Source organism: Labrus mixtus, chromosome 21, assembly GCF_963584025.1.
Source record: "Labrus mixtus chromosome 21, fLabMix1.1, whole genome shotgun sequence".
Classification (NCBI taxonomy): domain Eukaryota; kingdom Metazoa; phylum Chordata; class Actinopteri; order Labriformes; family Labridae; genus Labrus; species Labrus mixtus.
Genome location: NC_083632.1, coordinates 462,699 through 480,198, shown reverse-complemented (window position 1 = coordinate 480,198; position 17,500 = coordinate 462,699). Strand labels below are relative to the sequence as shown.

The 17,500-nt window shown below is 42.3% G+C and overlaps 2 protein-coding genes across 7 annotated transcripts in view; both read left to right on the top strand.

Moving 5' to 3' along the window:
* The window catches only part of a1cf (apobec1 complementation factor), a 16,055-nt gene extending 2,658 nt beyond the window's left edge, over positions 1 to 13,397 (top strand). Inside the window, exons 2-13 of one of the 6 annotated variants that reach the window (XM_061027563.1) lie at positions 2,987 to 3,137; positions 3,322 to 3,456; positions 3,552 to 3,682; positions 3,946 to 4,184; positions 5,787 to 5,951; positions 6,327 to 6,424; positions 7,064 to 7,201; positions 8,575 to 8,728; positions 10,249 to 10,469; positions 10,910 to 11,046; positions 12,097 to 12,242; positions 12,938 to 13,397. In XM_061027563.1, the coding sequence (XP_060883546.1) occupies positions 3,036 to 3,137; positions 3,322 to 3,456; positions 3,552 to 3,682; positions 3,946 to 4,184; positions 5,787 to 5,951; positions 6,327 to 6,424; positions 7,064 to 7,201; positions 8,575 to 8,728; positions 10,249 to 10,469; positions 10,910 to 11,046; positions 12,097 to 12,242; positions 12,938 to 13,092 (1,821 nt within the window). In that variant the 5' untranslated portion in view covers positions 2,987 to 3,035 and the 3' untranslated portion in view covers positions 13,093 to 13,397. Of the gene's footprint in view, positions 1 to 2,986; positions 3,138 to 3,321; positions 3,457 to 3,551; positions 3,683 to 3,945; positions 4,185 to 5,786; positions 5,952 to 6,326; positions 6,425 to 7,063; positions 7,256 to 8,574; positions 8,729 to 10,224; positions 10,470 to 10,909; positions 11,047 to 12,096; positions 12,253 to 12,937 lie in introns of all 6 variants that reach the window. The other 5 variants (XM_061027562.1, XM_061027561.1, XM_061027559.1 and 2 more) reach the window with 5 other exon arrangements.
* The window catches only part of LOC132954991 (microfibril-associated glycoprotein 4-like), an 80,093-nt gene extending 63,140 nt beyond the window's left edge, over positions 1 to 16,953 (top strand). The window contains exons 2-7 of the mRNA XM_061027570.1: positions 14,582 to 14,606; positions 15,107 to 15,259; positions 15,411 to 15,449; positions 15,668 to 15,764; positions 16,146 to 16,313; positions 16,497 to 16,953. Of these exons, the coding sequence (XP_060883553.1) occupies positions 14,601 to 14,606; positions 15,107 to 15,259; positions 15,411 to 15,449; positions 15,668 to 15,764; positions 16,146 to 16,313; positions 16,497 to 16,753 (720 nt within the window). The 5' untranslated portion in view covers positions 14,582 to 14,600 and the 3' untranslated portion in view covers positions 16,754 to 16,953. The remainder of the gene's footprint in view (positions 1 to 14,581; positions 14,607 to 15,106; positions 15,260 to 15,410; positions 15,450 to 15,667; positions 15,765 to 16,145; positions 16,314 to 16,496) is intronic.
* The last annotated feature ends 547 nt before the right edge of the window (positions 16,954 to 17,500 follow it).

Genomic DNA, 17,500 nt, shown 5'->3' with positions numbered 1-17,500 from the left:
GAGTCTCTCTGTGTGGAGGTTCCTGGTTTGAATCCCCGTCTGACGGGAGTCTCTCTGTGTGGAGGTTCCTGGTTTGAATCCCCGTCTGACGGGAGTCTCTCTGTGAGGAGGTTCCTGGTTTGAATCCCCGTCTGACAGGAGTCTCTCTGTGTGGAGTCTGCATGTTCTCCTCGTTCATGTGTGGGTTCTCTCCTGGTTCTCCGTCTTCCTCCCACAGTCCAAAGACATGCTGGTTAGGTTAACTGCTGACTCTATAATTGCCTGTAGGTGTGAATGTGAGTGTGGCTGGTTGTCTACCCGACCTAAAAAGCCTCTGCATGTTTCTAATAAGCTCCACGAGCAGAAACGTGCTCAAACTAGGATCAATATTGGAGATGCTTTTGAAAAATGGAGAGAGGTTAGAACACAGAAAGGTTTACAGACCCATGCAGAGCTGGATAAACACTGAAGCTTCAGAGTCCACCACATGGTGACCTGAGTGAACATGGACTCTAGAGAGGAGGGAGGGGGGAGACAGCTCTTCAAAATCAGCTAAAACAATAATCTAACAGACATTAGGTCCTTAAAATGACTTTATTTTGTCTTGTTTACTACCTAAGATGTAGTTGTCTGGCAGATATGATGCAGAACTAAACTACCAGTCAGCTCAGAAGTACAAAATGTGAACGACTTAAAAATATATGAATCGTGATGTAAATAAGTTATTATAATATTCTCTCATAGTGTCAAACTTTAAAAAGAGTCCTTTGTGTTGTAAAGTGTGTTTGCATCCATTCTGAAAACGAGCTTTGATCCTCACTGGATGACCTCTGACCTTGTCGCTCTCTCTCTTTTCTTTGGTCGCCCCCCTCTCTGATGTGAAGAGCTCGTCTCTCTTTTTTGTCATTGCCGAGTTTCTCTTTGAAATCGAACACAGCGAGAGAGAAAGATGCTAATGTGTGCAGAGAAGAAGCAGCAGTGGGCTGTTTTTCATTATTCAAATTATACCAACCTTTTCTTTAAGGTTCAAAGGGTTAGCTTAAAGTAGACACTTAGCCCGTGTGTTTATTTATACCAGATGAGAGAAGCTGCGAGAGAGATTATCTGTCTGTGGCTCTGAACTCCTGACGGTCACCACGTACATCTTTAAGAACGCCTCACAAAATATCAAAATGATCCCATCATGTTAATATATATAATGATATAAAGGTAAATATTCTCATTCTCCCACCTAAGTGTGGATGTGTTTACAGCGTGTAGTGAGGAATATTGTGGAGGAGGGTATTATAAAATCTCTCCCAGTGGCAAAACCATGTAGTTACTGCTGCTGCTCGATAATGCATACTGTCCCAATTTCAACTTTCCACCATCTACCTTCGTTGTCATGGAGACAGAAACATCTGAAAATTGTCATTTTTAAAGAGATTCATCAAGGATCCTGAATCACTATTCAATCTTTGTTTCTCTCTCTCTTTTGTTTTCTTCTCTTTCCAAAGAAATACATTTTTAGGATTTTTGATTCTTGAAAAATCATAACAGGTGGTGACAAAAAGTTGAAATGTTTTGTGTCATGCACAGATGCAGCAACAAAGCTCCATTTCTCCACAACAAACCTTGATTCATGCAGGCCCTGCAGTTTATATCACCATGTTTTACTAAGTTTTTGTGCTTTGTTAATTGCACTTTGTTGTGTTTCCGTGTGTTTTCTGTTTCCGTCTGTAACTTTGTGTTTTTGCTGCTGCCTGTCTCGGCCAGGTCTCCCTTGAAAAAGAGGTTTTTAATCTCAATGGGACCAACCTGGTTAAATAAAGGTTAAATAAATAAAATAAAAATCCTAGTGAAGACTTTAATCTAATCATTGTGTCATTGACAGCTGAATCCACTACTTGATGTTATATCTCATCATCGAGGACCTGGGCTTGGTGTTGATGTTGTACGTGTGAATTTAGGACAGGGCGTGTGATGATATTTACAGTCTCGCAAAGTTCAATGTGTGTTTAATAAATGTGGTTCCCATGATTCCCATGTAAAGCCTTTTCTATTTCTAATGAGGCGGAGGGTCAGGCTGCAGCCGGTCAGAGTCTCTGTCAATGATTACAGAGCAGACCTTGACCTCGCTGCCGTCTGCCTCAAAACACGACTCGTATCTGTTGTTCTGAGCAGGAAAACAGGAGGAGGAGCGAGCAGCATACTGCTTGTTTATTGATTGTTTGTATTGATGCATTGATCATTTGCATTCAAGTTTTATGAGACTGTAAAGAATCTTTTTATCAGGAACATCCTGCTCGCAGGATACGCTCATTTAACACCGCAAACCAGTACTACCAGTCGGATGTTTGGACGGATGCAGTCGAGACCACACTAACCGAGATCAAGACATACCTGAAACCAGAGTTCTCCGAGACAAGATCAAGGCAGGGTGGAAAACGAGACAAGACCAAGACCATAAATAACACTGAAAAAAACATCACTCACTTTGAACGAAAAAGCAGGAAGGTTGCGTCTGTAACCGGGGAAAAAAATCCCGAAAGAGGCGTTTTCCTTCTTATCACATTGGTGATATGGAAAAATAGACAATCAGTGGTGGTCCTGACCGGTCTTGATTTAAAATCCGGAGTCTGCCCAGTCTGAGAACGAGACAATACCGAGAAAAACTGCGTTCGAATCCGAGACGATACCTTCAAAAAGTGGTCAATTTGCAATACTACAACACTACATAACGTGTCTTTAATTGCATAAAATACATTTATGTAGCCGTTTGTGTGTTAAAGTGTTGGGGATAGTTAATTAAGCACTGGCCATTTAAGTCAAGAACAATTTCAAAGGTCAATCGGTTTGGGAGCAGGACGTGATCTGTAAATTTCACAACAATCTGCTTGTTATGTTCAGACATTTTTAGCGTATCATTCAAAAACAGTACAATATCGTCTGCATATAAAGAGACCAAAAAATTTAGTAATTTAAAAAAATAACCTGGTGTCTCTTTTTCGTTTTTTTTTTTTTACAGTGAGCACCCCTAATTTACCTGATTTTTGTATCGCTGTCAATCACACCCAATGGAATCCAATCAGAAAGCAAGCGGGGACGGACTGGCGGGGACGCAGAAGGAGGCGGCACTGCGGGCGCTCATGCAGCGCACAGGATACCAACTGCTGCAGGTAGAGGACTGCTTGAATACATTTCTGACTTACAAAGTCATATCTATCTGAAACATCTGTCTTTCATCTAAATGCACAGAAGCTGAATTAGTCAACTGAGTTTCCAGAGAATGGGCCTTGGCATCTTTAGGATAATTATTGTGTATTATGCTAGATTTATTAATGATATGGGAACGTGTTTCAGGAGAACGGTCAGAGGCGGTACGGTGGCCCACCACCAAGCTGGGACGGGCCGCCGCCAGAGAGAGGCAGTGAGATCTTTGTGGGGAAACTACCCAGAGATTTGTTTGAAGATGAACTGGTCCCACTGTGTGAGAAGGTGAGAAGGAGGGAGGAGGAGAGTTTAATATCTTGTTTCCAAAAGTTAGAATGTCTTTCTCACACTTCTTGCCCGGTCTCATATCCTGTCTACAGTTCGGTAAGATCTACGAGGTGAGGATGATGATGGACTTTAACGGGAACAACAGAGGTTACGCCTTCGTCACTTTCAGCACCAAACTGGAGGCGAAAGCAGCCATGAAGCAGCTCAACAACTATGAGATCAGGTGACAGTTTCAAAATGTTCCAGACTCAAACACAGCAGAATACTTTGAAACTAACTCACACAAAAAGCATCGGCGATAGTGCAACTAACCATTATTTGCATTTCAGTAGTTAACTTAACTCACTTTTATTCCAAACAAATACTAAAGTGCTGTTTCTTTCAACCACTGATAGATGATTTAAACCATCTATCAGTGCCTGAACAACCTAAGTTTAATCATTCAATGATGGCTTTCCTTTCATTTGTTTCTTGTTGTGTGAGCAGAAATGGCCGCCTGCTCGGAGTCTGTGCCAGTGTGGATAACTGTCGTCTGTTTGTGGGCGGTATTCCTAAAACTAAGAAGCGAGAGGAGATCTTGTCTGAGATGAGGAAGGTCACTGACGGGGTCATGGACGTCATCGTGTACCCCAGCGCCGCTGACAAATCCAAAAACCGAGGCTTCGCCTTTGTCGAGTACGAAAGCCACAGAGCGGCCGCCATGGCCCGTCGCAAACTTCTACCAGGTAGATACCCATCACTGAATATTTATGGGCCAAGGACTAAACAGTGACAAGACCCTATTGAGAGTAAAGGTATTCTGCTTCTCTGACTTTCTTCGTTCAAATTCTTTAAATGAGGCAATGTGAATGTGCTCAAAAACTCACAAAACGTTTAATACTTTTAGTACAGATATTGGGAAATTGGCCTGAATTTTAAACTTCAATATGATTCTGGTAAAAGACAGACGATACTGAAACCTGTTTTGATACCAAGGCAGCAAAGGTAGAAGTAGCAGAGAGAACTCCCATGATTCCCCACCAGCATAAACGTAATCTTTTGTTAATGTTTTGATTGAGAGCCCCGTGGTGGCAGAATCTACATATTGTGCCTATATTGAATCTACAAAATAAAAGCCTACATTTTTTTATTTTGAAATGCGAAATAATGGAATTTCAAACTTACAATTCAAAATGCCATGAATCAATATTAAGATTTTTAATCGTTTGACAGCCCCAGTTTCTGTACAGGATCCTCCAAGACCATTCCTCTGATCTTCATCAAAGCTGGCCAGTTTGTTGAAAAGATCTGGGCTACTAAGACTTTTTCAGATCTTGAGTTTAGCAAAAGGGCATGGCAGTGTTGGCAGTCCCTGAAAGTTTTTTTTCTATAGAAGTAATCTGATGTTATCTTTTGCTTCCTGTGGTTGATGCTGGGATGATCTGTAATGGATCTGTTATTTTAAAGCTGCCAAAGTACCAACATTACCTTAAATCATCAACACCTCGTAAAAGTAAAGACAACATCATAAAAACATGTCAAAGTCTCCTGACTGACTCTGAGACGACATTATCAGCAGCCAATCACAGCTCATGTCACTGGGACGAAGTCCAATGGAAGTAGAGCTCTGGTGGGTGGGATGGGATGATAAGATAAACTTTGTATGATAGGAGTGACCACAGCTATTAAAAACTAACCATAAGCACACTTAAACCTCCATGTTTCTGTTCGTTTCAGTATGAATCGTCTTCAACAGGTTTAGCACTGAGTGGATTGGAGAAAAAAACTCTCAGACAAAATATAAAGAACCGATCCTCCTTCTTGAGGCTATACCTGACAGCCTTGTTGATAAGATGGAAGTTTATTACTTCTACACTCACTGAAAGTTGAAGTGAAACACAGTAAACCGTAACTGCTAAGTGATGTTGGTTCAAGTTGGCCTCTAAATCCAGGGTTCAACTTATATCCAGAATCGGGAAACCAGCCTACTGTTGTCCAGAATCTTTAACAGTAAAACTTCATTGGATCGACCAGACTCAGATACAGACTTTTAAACTAAATTCAGATTACCAGAGCTCTTGAATAAAACTACCAACTTTGTCCACAGGGGGCGCCAAAATCTACACAAACTTAAAGATCCTCATAGCTGCTTTGAATCAAATTCTTTATGCTTGACAGTTTGTACAGAAGTGTATTCTCTGAGCTAAGAGCCAAACTTTGCAAATTTGTTTCCCATTTCCTATGTTACCAGTGTTACTTAAATGCAACATCAACAAGCTGTAAGATAAATAAAGATGAAAAGACGGGAACAAGAGAAGGACACATACAGTACCTGTGGTCTCTCTCAGGTCGTATTCAGCTGTGGGGTCATGCAATAGCCGTGGACTGGGCGGAGCCTGAGGTGGAGGTGGACGAGGATACCATGGCAACCGTCAAGATACTGTACGTCAGGAACCTGATGCTGCAGACCACGGAGGAGACCATCGAAAAGGAGTTTAACAACATCAGACCAGGTACCTGAATGCAACACAGTCCACATTATAAACTCTGAAGTCTTACATTTTGGAGAGTACTTCAAATCTTCCTTCACATCTTTGCAAATGAATTGTTAAAGTGAAATGAGACATTCAAAGATGCAGCAGTGTCCTTCTTTTACATCACTGAGACTACAGGGAGACACTGAGGACGAGTATCTACGGTGCAACTAGAGGAACAAAATAGCAGAATATTAATCAGGATTTAAAAAATGAATGCATTCATTTAACGATTTTAAGTAAATGCTGACAGCGATATTAAAAACTTGAGTTAAATGGGAGGAAAATGTGAAACAGAACTGTCTTTCAAGAATAAATTAAACTTCCAGGTTTAATCTGTATCTCCTGTTTCAGGCGCCGTGGAGCGAGTGAAGAAGATCCGAGACTACGCCTTCGTCCATTTCACTCAGAGAGAAGATGCCATCAACGCCATGAACGCCCTCAATGGAAAGGTCAAAGAGTTCACCTTTTTCTTTCTCAAATTCTTTCTCTTAAGTTCATATTTGTGATCACAGTAAAATACCAGGATGGTACATACTAAGCCGGCGCACTATGCACTGCGGCTCTCAGACTGTCCAATCACAGAGCTTGCCAGCCGGCCAACAGGATAAAAGTGCTGAAATACATTTGACATGTTGCCAAAAATGACGACATAGCTGTAGTAGTAATAATTGTTTGCATATTGTTGTTGAGTTCTATATACGGACAAACGGCTGCGCTAGCTAGATGCTAGCTAATTGAACAGAGCTCGGACGAGAAGTATGTCGCGTGACCCATATTTTAGTATGCTACTAACAGCATGCTACTAACAGCATGCTACTAACAGCATGCTAACGGTCAGTTAGAATGCAGAATGCAGTATTTACATTTTGAGTATGTAGAAGGCAGTCGGCAGTATGTGGTTTTGGACACAGCCAATGACATAGAGAAACACGAGGATAAGAAATTACAAAATAAAACAGGAAACACTAAAATAGAGAAAAATCAACACCAGGGAAGAATGAGACAAAATAACACAAAGAAGGAAATCTAAACTCTGAAATTATACAAAACTAAACCTGTGTTACGGTTTCTGTTGCCCCTCCCCCCAGTTGGTGGACGGCTCACCTATCGAGGTGACTCTGGCCAAGCCGGTGGACAAAGACAGTTACGTCCGATACACCAGAGGGACCGGGGGACGGGGAGGGTCTCTGCTGCAGACCGACTACGCTGCCTACACGCTGGGACAGGTAGGACCCCTGAAAGCACATCATACCGCGAACCACGACACCATGCAAGTTCAGGTGAGTCCTGCAGGAGTCAGAGGTAGTGAAGGTGGAGAACAATCAATTCAATCAACTTTATTAATCCCTCAAAAGGAAGTTGGTTTGGACTGAATAAAACAATTTAAAGGATCAGTCCTTTAAATGGGACGAACACGTTTTAATAATGATTAGTTTAAAAAGCACAATGGGGCAGTGGTTAGTGCTGCACCCCTGTTGCTTCACAGCGAGAAGGTTCCAGGTTTGAATCCCCGTCTGTCAGGAGTCTCTCTGTGTGGAGTCTGCATGTTCTCCTCGTGCATGTGTGGGTTCTCTCCGGGTACTTGGGCTTCCTCCCACAGTCCAAACACATGCTCGTTAGGTTAACTGCTGACTCTAAATTGTCCCTAGGTGTGAATGTGAGTGTGTCTGGTTGTCTGTCTCTATATGTCAGCTCTGTGATTGACAGGTCGAACAGTCCAGGGTGTAACCCCGCCTCCCGCCAAATGACAGCTGGGATCGGCTCCAGCCCCCCACCCCCCATGGCCCCAAACAGTAAAGATAATGGATGGAAAATCACAGACACATAGGGAGATTAAATATTTGCAACTTCTGAAGGGATTAGGATCGATTATTTAACCCCTGATATCTTTAAACACATTCTAATCATATTGGGCAGACTGTCTTTACCCGTGTTGGTCTGTAGAAGGTGAATTATCTGTTTCAGCAGCCTCCGTGTTCACATAACCTTCAACACTCTTCATCTTTTGAGAAGCTGCAGCCTGAAGGTTAACTTCCAACCTGACAGCGCAGGAGTTCAATTGATGCTTTAGGGGATGTTCAGGTTAGAGTCAGTGTAACAGATCCATCTAGTGGACAGTTTACATCATTACACTGCAAAGAGGCAGTGGAAGATAATAATGGAAACAAAAGTACATGTACATTATGCTTATTTGTTAATCCCCATTAGCTGTACTCTAGAGCAGGCGTTCCAAAATACTCGAATGGGGACCCCCACTGTCCCTGGAAGTAAACACTGACATTTTTACATACTTTAATTTCAGCCACTCAGACACCACTAATGCATGTCCACAGGTCACCATGTGTGTGAGAATGAGAAGCATGTGTCTCAATATCAGAGTGTAAACCAGAACTCTCCCTCTGGGATTAATAAAGAATGTAAAAAACAAACAAACAAACAGTGGTGGTGGATTCTATGTTTTCATTGCTCTGTTTACAACTGTATAATAAAAGGAAATTGGTTGTGAGTCATTAATAATAATACATTTTATTCATATAGCACTTTCTAAACCCTCAAAGACACTTCACAGTTTCATTCAGAATCAACACCCTCCCTCCAGGTGTACGACCCCTCGGCGGCGTATCTCGGTGCACCTGTCTTTTACGCCCCCCAGGCCTACGCTGCTTTACCGGGTCAGTTCCGCTTCCCGGCGGCGGCGGCGGCCAAAGCTCACGTAGGAGGTCGAGGCCTGATGAGGACGCCATCTGTCAGAGGTGAGGATGCACTTTGAAACTGGATGTGAATCTTCTCCACCTGCTCGTTGATAAAATATGAAGCTGTGAGGAGAGCTCAAACTCACACGGACAAAAATCTCTGCTTCAAAAGAGGCCGAAAAGGCAAAAAGATTACGACCAATTAAAAGTCCAGCTGTGGTTTCTGTAAGTCGATCTGTTGATGTGTGAGTCTGAGCTCCCATCGCACATGTGATACAATAATAAAAATGACAACAAATTGCTCCTCAAATATCTTGTTTGACAGATGACACGCTTTAGTTCAAATCCAGAGAAAAGCTACATGCTATACTCCTATGCTAAACCCCTCCCCCAACCTGTAATGTTCCAATCACAGATTAGCAATCTAAACTTGAGTCAGCAGTTATAAAAAGATATATTTTTAACCTAATAAAACTAGAAACACAAAGTTATAAAACTAACGAGTGTATTAAACTCCGTCTTTGTGGGATCTTAAGTAAGCTAACGTTAGCATTGTAAGCTAACTAGCGAGCATCCAAACAATCAAAGGGTAAAATGTTTGTATACAGACAAACAAAGTCTACAACAGTGAGAGCATACTTTCTGCAATGTCTCCTTTTTTAAAAAAACTAGTCCATGTTGGAAAATGATGTAAGGATGACGATAAACAAAAACCTTTATTCTTTTAAACTTCATCAATTATTCGACGGCCTAAGCTTTCAAAATAAAATCAAAGAATATAGATAACGAGCCAAGGGACCGAAAGAGACAGTAAATAAAATATGAATATTTATAAAATATGTGATGGGATTTACGGCTCATGAGAGAATTGAAGGGAGTCGGGTCTTGTGGCTCTTGAGCAGTTAAAAAATGGTTAAATATTTTGGCGTTCTGATTGGCGGGGTCGTCCTCAGTAAAGAGGCCACATAGCAGACACGAGGAAGAGGTGTACTTTTAACTAGAGAAAAATCCTCTCTTGTAATGTTCACATCCGAGCCTGTGTTAGTTTCAGATCTTTTTTTTAAATCAATTAAACAGAACTAAAGAGTTTTATTTCTCTGATTAACGCCGGTTATTTGTTGTTACTGACGTCGTGCCCTCTTTATGACAGTGGAGACAGTCACTTGGGGGGGGGGGTTTGGGCTTCAAGAACAATTAATTAATCAATCAATACATTTCTATGATCTGCTCTTAAAGTCCGCAAGACAAACTTTGCAAATCAATTTCCCCCAAAATGATAAATATTAAAAGATTTTGGCTGTGACAGAAACTACAAATCAGATGTGATCGACTGAATCAAAAGTGACCCTTTATTGGTAATCAAACATAAAGTCTTGTTCGAATGATGTAAAGACGATGACACCTGTAGTGCTGGGTTCATGTAAGGTGGAGTTCTGTTACCATGGCTACCACTGTACCTGTTCACTGATTGGATAATTGTCTGATTTTCTGATTCTTCTTCCCGGTTGATTTCCGGTGATTTGATTGATTTCACTGCCCTTTTCGATCTCCTGTAGAAATTTACATGACTGTACCTGTAGGGGCTGCCGGGGTGCGGGGGCTGGGTGGGCGGGGCTACCTGGCCTACGCTTCCGGGGTCGGAGCGGTGGGTCGAGGTGGGAGCGGTGGCGCCTCCTACGGCCTGAAGGGGGACAAGCAGGCGGAGGAGAAGCTGTACGACCTGCTGCCCGGGATGGAGCTGACCCCGATGAACCCTGCTGCCATGAGCCTGAAGGCCGCCGCCATCAAACCTGCACCACAGGTAACTGAACACACCTGAGAACCAGGTGAAGCATTTGAGCGGATAAAAACTGTAATCGGATTTTTATAGTTTTATCCACTAAAAGTGGGAATAACTGCTCTTTGAAGAAAGACAGATCATTTTTCAATCTTTCATTCTTTACTGCTGTGTTTTCGGCTTCTCCGTTTTTCAAGTCTGGTTCTCACCATAAACTTAATAGAAGTGGAAGTAGCCATTTTGATGGGAACCAATGGTTTGTGGACATTGTAGCTGTTACTGTCTGGGGTTTGTTAACCAAAAGTTACCATATTTGGACCACAGGATGAATTTGCATCTTTGTCATGAGTGACAGGTGATCAATGGGAGCAGCTAGTCAGTCACAGGTAGCCCCGCCCTAACTCCTGGTCCGTTTGACTCTAAATTGCTTTTTGTCTTTTTCTGTGTGTGCGTCTGGTCTTCAGGTTCTGGAGGAGTTGTGTCAGAAGAGTAACTGGGGTCAGCCCGTCTATCAGCTGCACTCTGCCATCGGCCCGGACCAGAGACAACTGTTCCTCTATAAGATCACCATACCTGCTCTGGCGACTCAGTACCCCAACGTGTAAGGAAACTGATGATTCTAATATAACTGCTACGTCTAACACTACTCCAATTACCGTGACTGCCTCCTTCTACTACCACCCATACTGCTTAACTGTCAGGTTTGAGCTTACTGTCATCATGTGAAACTATCTGAGGGCAAGAAACAAGTTACGTGCTTTTTTTTTCTAAAAATGTTCAAGACGATAGAACTAGAATTCAATTTACCCAAATAGCCTGAACTCAGACTTGTTGGACTTTCTGTTAGTTCAATAAAGCTCACAGAGAGACAGATTATTAGTCTGATATTTACAGGAACAAATCTCCAAAAGGCTCCAACAGCACAAACACGGCTAAGAGGTCAAAGGTCAGGGACTGAATTAGCAGAGGTGACACCTAGTAGACAGCTAGCAGCTCCCAGCTGCCACTCAAAGAGGCCACGCCCCCTAATTCTACATCACTGTAAGCCTTAATATAATGTAAAGAGGAACAGAGAAATGTGCTCTAGAGACCCAAACTGTTTTTGTACCAGGCTGTAAACATGTTTATTTCTGCTGTAAAGTTAGACATTTTAACATAGAGCTCTATGGGGACTGACTCACTGCAGGAGACAGACTCTAGTGGACACTGGAGGAACTGCAGCTGTAAAGTTAGACATTTTAACATAGAGCTCTATGAGGACTGACTCACTGCAGGAGACAGACTCTAGTGGACACTGGAGGAACTGCAGCTGTAAAGTTAGACATTTTAACATAGAGCTCTATGTGGACTGACTCACAGTTTGAGACAGCCTCTAGTGGACACTCAAGGAACTGCAGCTTTTTGCACATCTACTGTACAACAATTGTCCAACCCCAGAGGTTGCTGCTTGGTCGTAACAAAGCAAACATACAAGATATTTACATGATCAGTTTGCATCAAATTTGATTGGCTTTGAAATGTTTTGATTTTACAGAAATTAATTATTGATTTAAAAAAATGACGCAGTTCAGTTGGAGCAGTAAGCTAACATTATTTTCAGAATTATGAGGTATTGCTTCATTATGTTGAGATCTGGTCTCTGTCTCTGCAGCCATCCCTTCACCCCTGCTAAGCTGTGTGCGGCTGTCGAAGAAGCTAAAGTGCACGCCGCTGAGCACACGCTGCAGACGCTCGGCCTGCAGACAGAAAGCGCCGCGGACGCTACTGCTGCCGCTGTGGCCTCAGTAGCCTTCCAAGGTATGTGAAGGTCCGTACCCAAAACTGACTAACTCTTCACTCTACAAACCTGCTAACAACACCCCCCCCCCCCCCCCCCCCCCCCCACCCACACACACACACACACAATGCAGCAGCCAGTATGTCCTCCTTCTAACTTTAGATTCTGCTCCTGAATGCTCTGGATTTGTTTGGACCAGAGAAGGTAGGCGCTTTTAAGACACCCCCCACACGGCCGTTTTGGACGCCCCTCGGTTTGCCAGATATGAGAGCAGTTATCAGGTCAACAGGTGTTGCAGCGATGGAAGAGGGCAAGAGAAGTGGTTCAGATAGAAGTGATTGTACCCGACCTAAAAAGCCTCTGCATGTTTCTAATAAGCTCCACGAGCAGAAACGTGCTCAAACTAGGATCAATATTGGAGATGCTTTTGAAAAATGGAGAGAGGTTAGAACACAGAAAGGTTTACAGACCCATGCAGAGCTGGATAAACACTGAAGCTTCAGAGTCCACCACATGGTGACCTGAGTGAGCATGGACTCTAGAGAGGAGGGGGGGGGGAGACAGCTCTCTATGATGTTTAGAATCTGGACTTCAGTACCTTTTTCAAACAATCTCTCACAATGATGAAATGACCTCAATGACTCCATCCCTAACAACTGTTTTTTAAAAATGAGTCCTGTTGTATTTGAGGTGTTTCCGTCTCGTCTGTCCTCAGGATACACTCTGGCGAGCCCGGCGTCGTCTGCAGTTGCCTCCCAGCTGAAGCAAGCCGTGTCTCTGGGTCAGGACCTGACAGCCTACACCACCTACGAAGGATACCCCGCCTTCGCTGTGGCCACACGCCACTCTGATGGGTACGGCGTTTTCTAGGACAGCCAACACAAAAAACCAGGAGGCACATTCACACTAAACTGCTTATTTCCGTTTAAAAGTGTTCATTTTCTGATTGGTAAAAAAAAGAATGAGCCTGATGACGATGAAAGGTAGAAGTTATTTCTTTAAAAGCAGAAACAGTTTAATGTGAATGCTCCTCCATGCTGCTGGTTGCTCAGTGTCTGCAGGACGACTGAGGACTTAAATTTCGTCACACATAAAAAACTAAAAGCTGCCGGAAAAGGTCTTGGACACGTCAGTCGCCCCAAAATAAATTCCTGTCACGTTTTCCTCTCCTCGTATTATCCGTTGCAGCCTGTGATTGGCTTAAGTTTTGAACTCATGTTTAAATCATATTTTTAAGAATTTTCTGGTATTTTTCATGATCGTAGTTGTTTTTTTTAAAGGATGCTCATCGACTGAATAGATTGATTTATTTGATCCTTTTTGTTCATTTCTCTGTCTTATCTCTATAGTTGTTTTTCAAATGTCTTACAGCTGCATGTAAGTTCTGCGCCGCTGTGTATTTTTGACTTTTCAGCAGAAGTTCAAGCAGCCAGTGAAGTCTTGAAAAGGAGAAAACGACGGAAACCTTTTGGTCACTGAAGCTTTCTGGATTTTTTAGTTCTTCAAACTTTGAATACAGTTTGTTCCTGTGAACCTTTTCTAAATCACAATCCGCCTTTTTCAAGAGAAAAACACGATGCTGTGTATTAGCTGCTCCTCCTAGCGGTGAAAGCGCGGGGGCGAGCTGTGTTGTTCACATGATAAAAGCAGAAATGTGTGCAGAAAACTGTCCCATCAGACTCGATATTTGTTTCTTCTTTTTGTTTCTTTGAGTGTTTCTGGAGAGTTTTACAGTCGACGCCACACGCTGACATCCGAGCTGTGAACACGCCGAAGCAGAGACAGTATTAAAGTGTGAGAAGCACTTAGAACTTATTTTTATACCACTGAGATATCCACGAGCTATTTGTATAGAGTTATTTTGCAATCTCCTTGCCTCCATAATCGACCTGGAAACAAGAAATGTGTGAACCTGAATCAACTCAAATCTTTGTTGAGCAGAGTGGATTGTGGGTATTCTGGAGGGGTTTCATATCTTAAAGGAAACTGTTGAAATAAAGTGTGATGTTTCATAATCTGTAATGATCTGTAATCTTTCCCAAATAAAGAAACAATCTCAACTCTTATGAGCCGATTGTCTCCTGTGTCTGAATCTCTGTACAAACAAACATCTTACCATTTTACACATTTGACTTTTGATGTGTTTTTAGTTGGTTTGAAAACAGAAAAATCCACGAGGTCCGTCTCTGCTCAGCACAACAGCAAGTTCAGAGATTACAGAATCTGTAATCAAGGACACATGTTCAGATATATTTGTTGGTGTGAAACAGCAGCTGTTCAGTAATTTGTTAATGTTTAATGTAGAAACGCAGCTCAGAGACTATAAAAAGTCCCGAAACTGCAGATTTTCATCATCTCACTTTGACAGGAACCTCACCATGACGGTACGTTTGTAACTTACTTCATGTGTCTCTTTTTCTGTTTTTTATGATGAAATGAAAACTACTAAGAGCTTCTTTAAAGAGCTTTTGGTTAAATTGACAGTTGTTTTTAATCTGTTTTTGATTAGGATATTTTTCAGTTCAATTATCTTTTTTTGATTTTGTTATTATTTGTCTTTATGTATTTATATATTTATACATTTTGAAGCTTTGATGCGAAATCCCACAGAAAAATCACTCAACTTAGTTCAAACTCAAGATACTGTATGAGCCTTTTTTGAGGTAAAAATAGTCACAAATCTATTGGCTAATTCTAGCCTATTCTCCCATGTGCATTTATTGATGAGCTAAAATGCTAACACTGTGAAGCATTCAGACTGTGAGGAACACATATATTAATCTACTCTACAGTTTTTAATAGAACTCCGTCCCCAGCACCCCTTGAACCCAGAAACTTGTCAGACATTGCAGATCAAGATGAAAATGTGTATTTTTATTTCCAGCGGGTATTGGTCTTCGTCCTCCTCCTGGCTCCTCAGCTGATCAGCGGTCAGCTCATCCTGCCCGTCGACTGCAATGACATTTATAATAGTGACAACAGCCGGCCCAGTGGAGTGTACACCATCTACCCCATTGGAGCCACGTCTGCTGTCCGGGTACACATCCCCCCCCCCTCTCTGGGCTGCAGATATTTTTGAGACAGTAAAATCATCTCTGACAGAAACACAGTCGTTATTATTCTGACAGGAAAGGTATTCCCCAGCAGTGGTCGATGTGTTTAATATGAATGTGTGTGTTTGTGTTCAGGTGTACTGTGACATGAACACAGAGGGAGGACGGTGGACGGTGAGTGTTTTTTCCAAATAATCAAAATATTCTCATCAGTACAACGGAGTATCAGGGCAACAGGAAAATTACCGCAGTGTGAATAATTAACAGTTGTTTTGGATTTAAGGTATAAACTCACCATTAAAAGCTAGCTTTGTGGCACTGACTAAGAAACATAACTGTACTGCACTTGTGTATTAGCTAATTAACCTCCCATCCCCCATCCCATCCCCCAGGTGTTCCAGAGGAGGATGGATGGCTCCGTGAACTTCTACAGACCCTGGGACCACTACAAGATGGGCTTTGGAAACGCTGCCGGAGAGTACTGGCTCGGTGAGAAATTAACAAGGGACCATTTTAACATCACAAACATCAGCGTGTTGTGTTTGTGTGTATGTAATGTGACTCAATAAACAGGAAGAGTGTGGTCACATTAGACTGTTGTTAGTCGGGAAGACAAATGGATGTCACTGAGGGTTGTGGAGACTAAATGAGTTTCCTCTGCAGAGTGTCTGGGCTCAGCTTTAGAGGGTGAGGAACTCAGACTTTCACAGAGAGCTCAGAATAGAGACGCTACTCCTGAGAGGAAGGATGGACTCATAACAATGAATAACAAGGCTTCCTCCCTTTTGGACTCTCTGTCATTACAGCTTGTTAGATATTATTTATTATTCTCATCAGGTCCTACATGTTTCTGTGTGTTGTTGCTCTCAGGTCTTGAGAATATCTTCCATCTGACTCTGAGGAAGAAGTACGAGCTGCTGGTCGACATGGAGGACTTCAGTGGAAACACAGCGTTTGCCCGTTACACGTCGTTCTCCATCGACCCTGAGACGTACGGATACAAACTGCATGTGTCTGGATTCACTGACGGAGGGGCAGGTGTGTCAGAAGCTAAGTTTTTCTTTCTGATATTTTGGGGATGCTTTTGTCACTAAGATTGGCTTCAGGATTGACCTGAATGATGAACACAATGTGGCTGCTCTTCTGGTTCTTTTAGTGGTCGGTCAGGAATAATGTCAAAAGTAGTGATGTGTTGACAAAACTCTTGTTGTGTTTCTGTAGGAGACTCTCTAGCTGTTCACAATGAAATGAAGTTTTCCACCTTCGACAAAGACCAGGACACCTATGCCGACGTCAACTGTGCCAAAACATACTTGGGGGCGTTCTGGTACGTAAACTGTCACGGTGCAAATCCAAACGGGGTTTATCGCTGGGGGGCCGATGACACTCTCAGTGCTGTGGGAGTCGAGTGGTCTCAGTGGAAAGGCAACAACTACTCCCTGAAGAGCATCAGCATGAAGATCCGTCCTGTGCAGTAGATCACCAGGACCAACCAGCTGATCGACAACATATGTTCACTCATGTTCTTAAGATATAAAACAACAGCCTATCTGAGAATGTGGAAGTAGATGCATAAAGTGACCTGAAACATGGTCCAAAGGTTTTTAAATCCAGTTTTGTTGAGGTTTTAAAATCAGATGTGACTCATTATTTGCTGATAATAAATTAACAGCTGAGAGGAAGTCTTCATTGTGTCTTTCTGTCCAGGTTCTTTTAGTACAAAGATGGACTCGTGATGAACTCTGAAATCAGTAAAAGCACTCAGAAGTCTGATGTCTTGTTTGAGCTAAACCAAGAACAAAGGGAAACCTCACTCATCAACATTTAGACAGGAACATAGTTTAGTAAATTTAAAGAAGTGAAACTCTGTGATGATGTCCTTAAAAAGTCTTTTGGAGTTGTGTTCATGACAGAATCTTGCTCTGAAAGTCAGGAAACTGATTGATGAGTCAGAGGTGATTAAGTCACATAATGATTTCCAGTTATGGCTGTGAGTGGACGTTGTTACTCCTCTGCAGCTAACACGGAAATCAATACTAAAACAATCCCACACCATGCAAGAAGTGTCACAACCCAGAAATACAAAACCTAAGAGTGAATATGACGAGAAAAGGGTCAAAGACAAACCTCAAACAACTGAAGAGCGTGTTAATGGAGGGGTCTGAGCACAAAGATGGAAATTTGCCAGGCTGAGCAGGCCTTATATTTGTAGTAGTTTGTCTTTA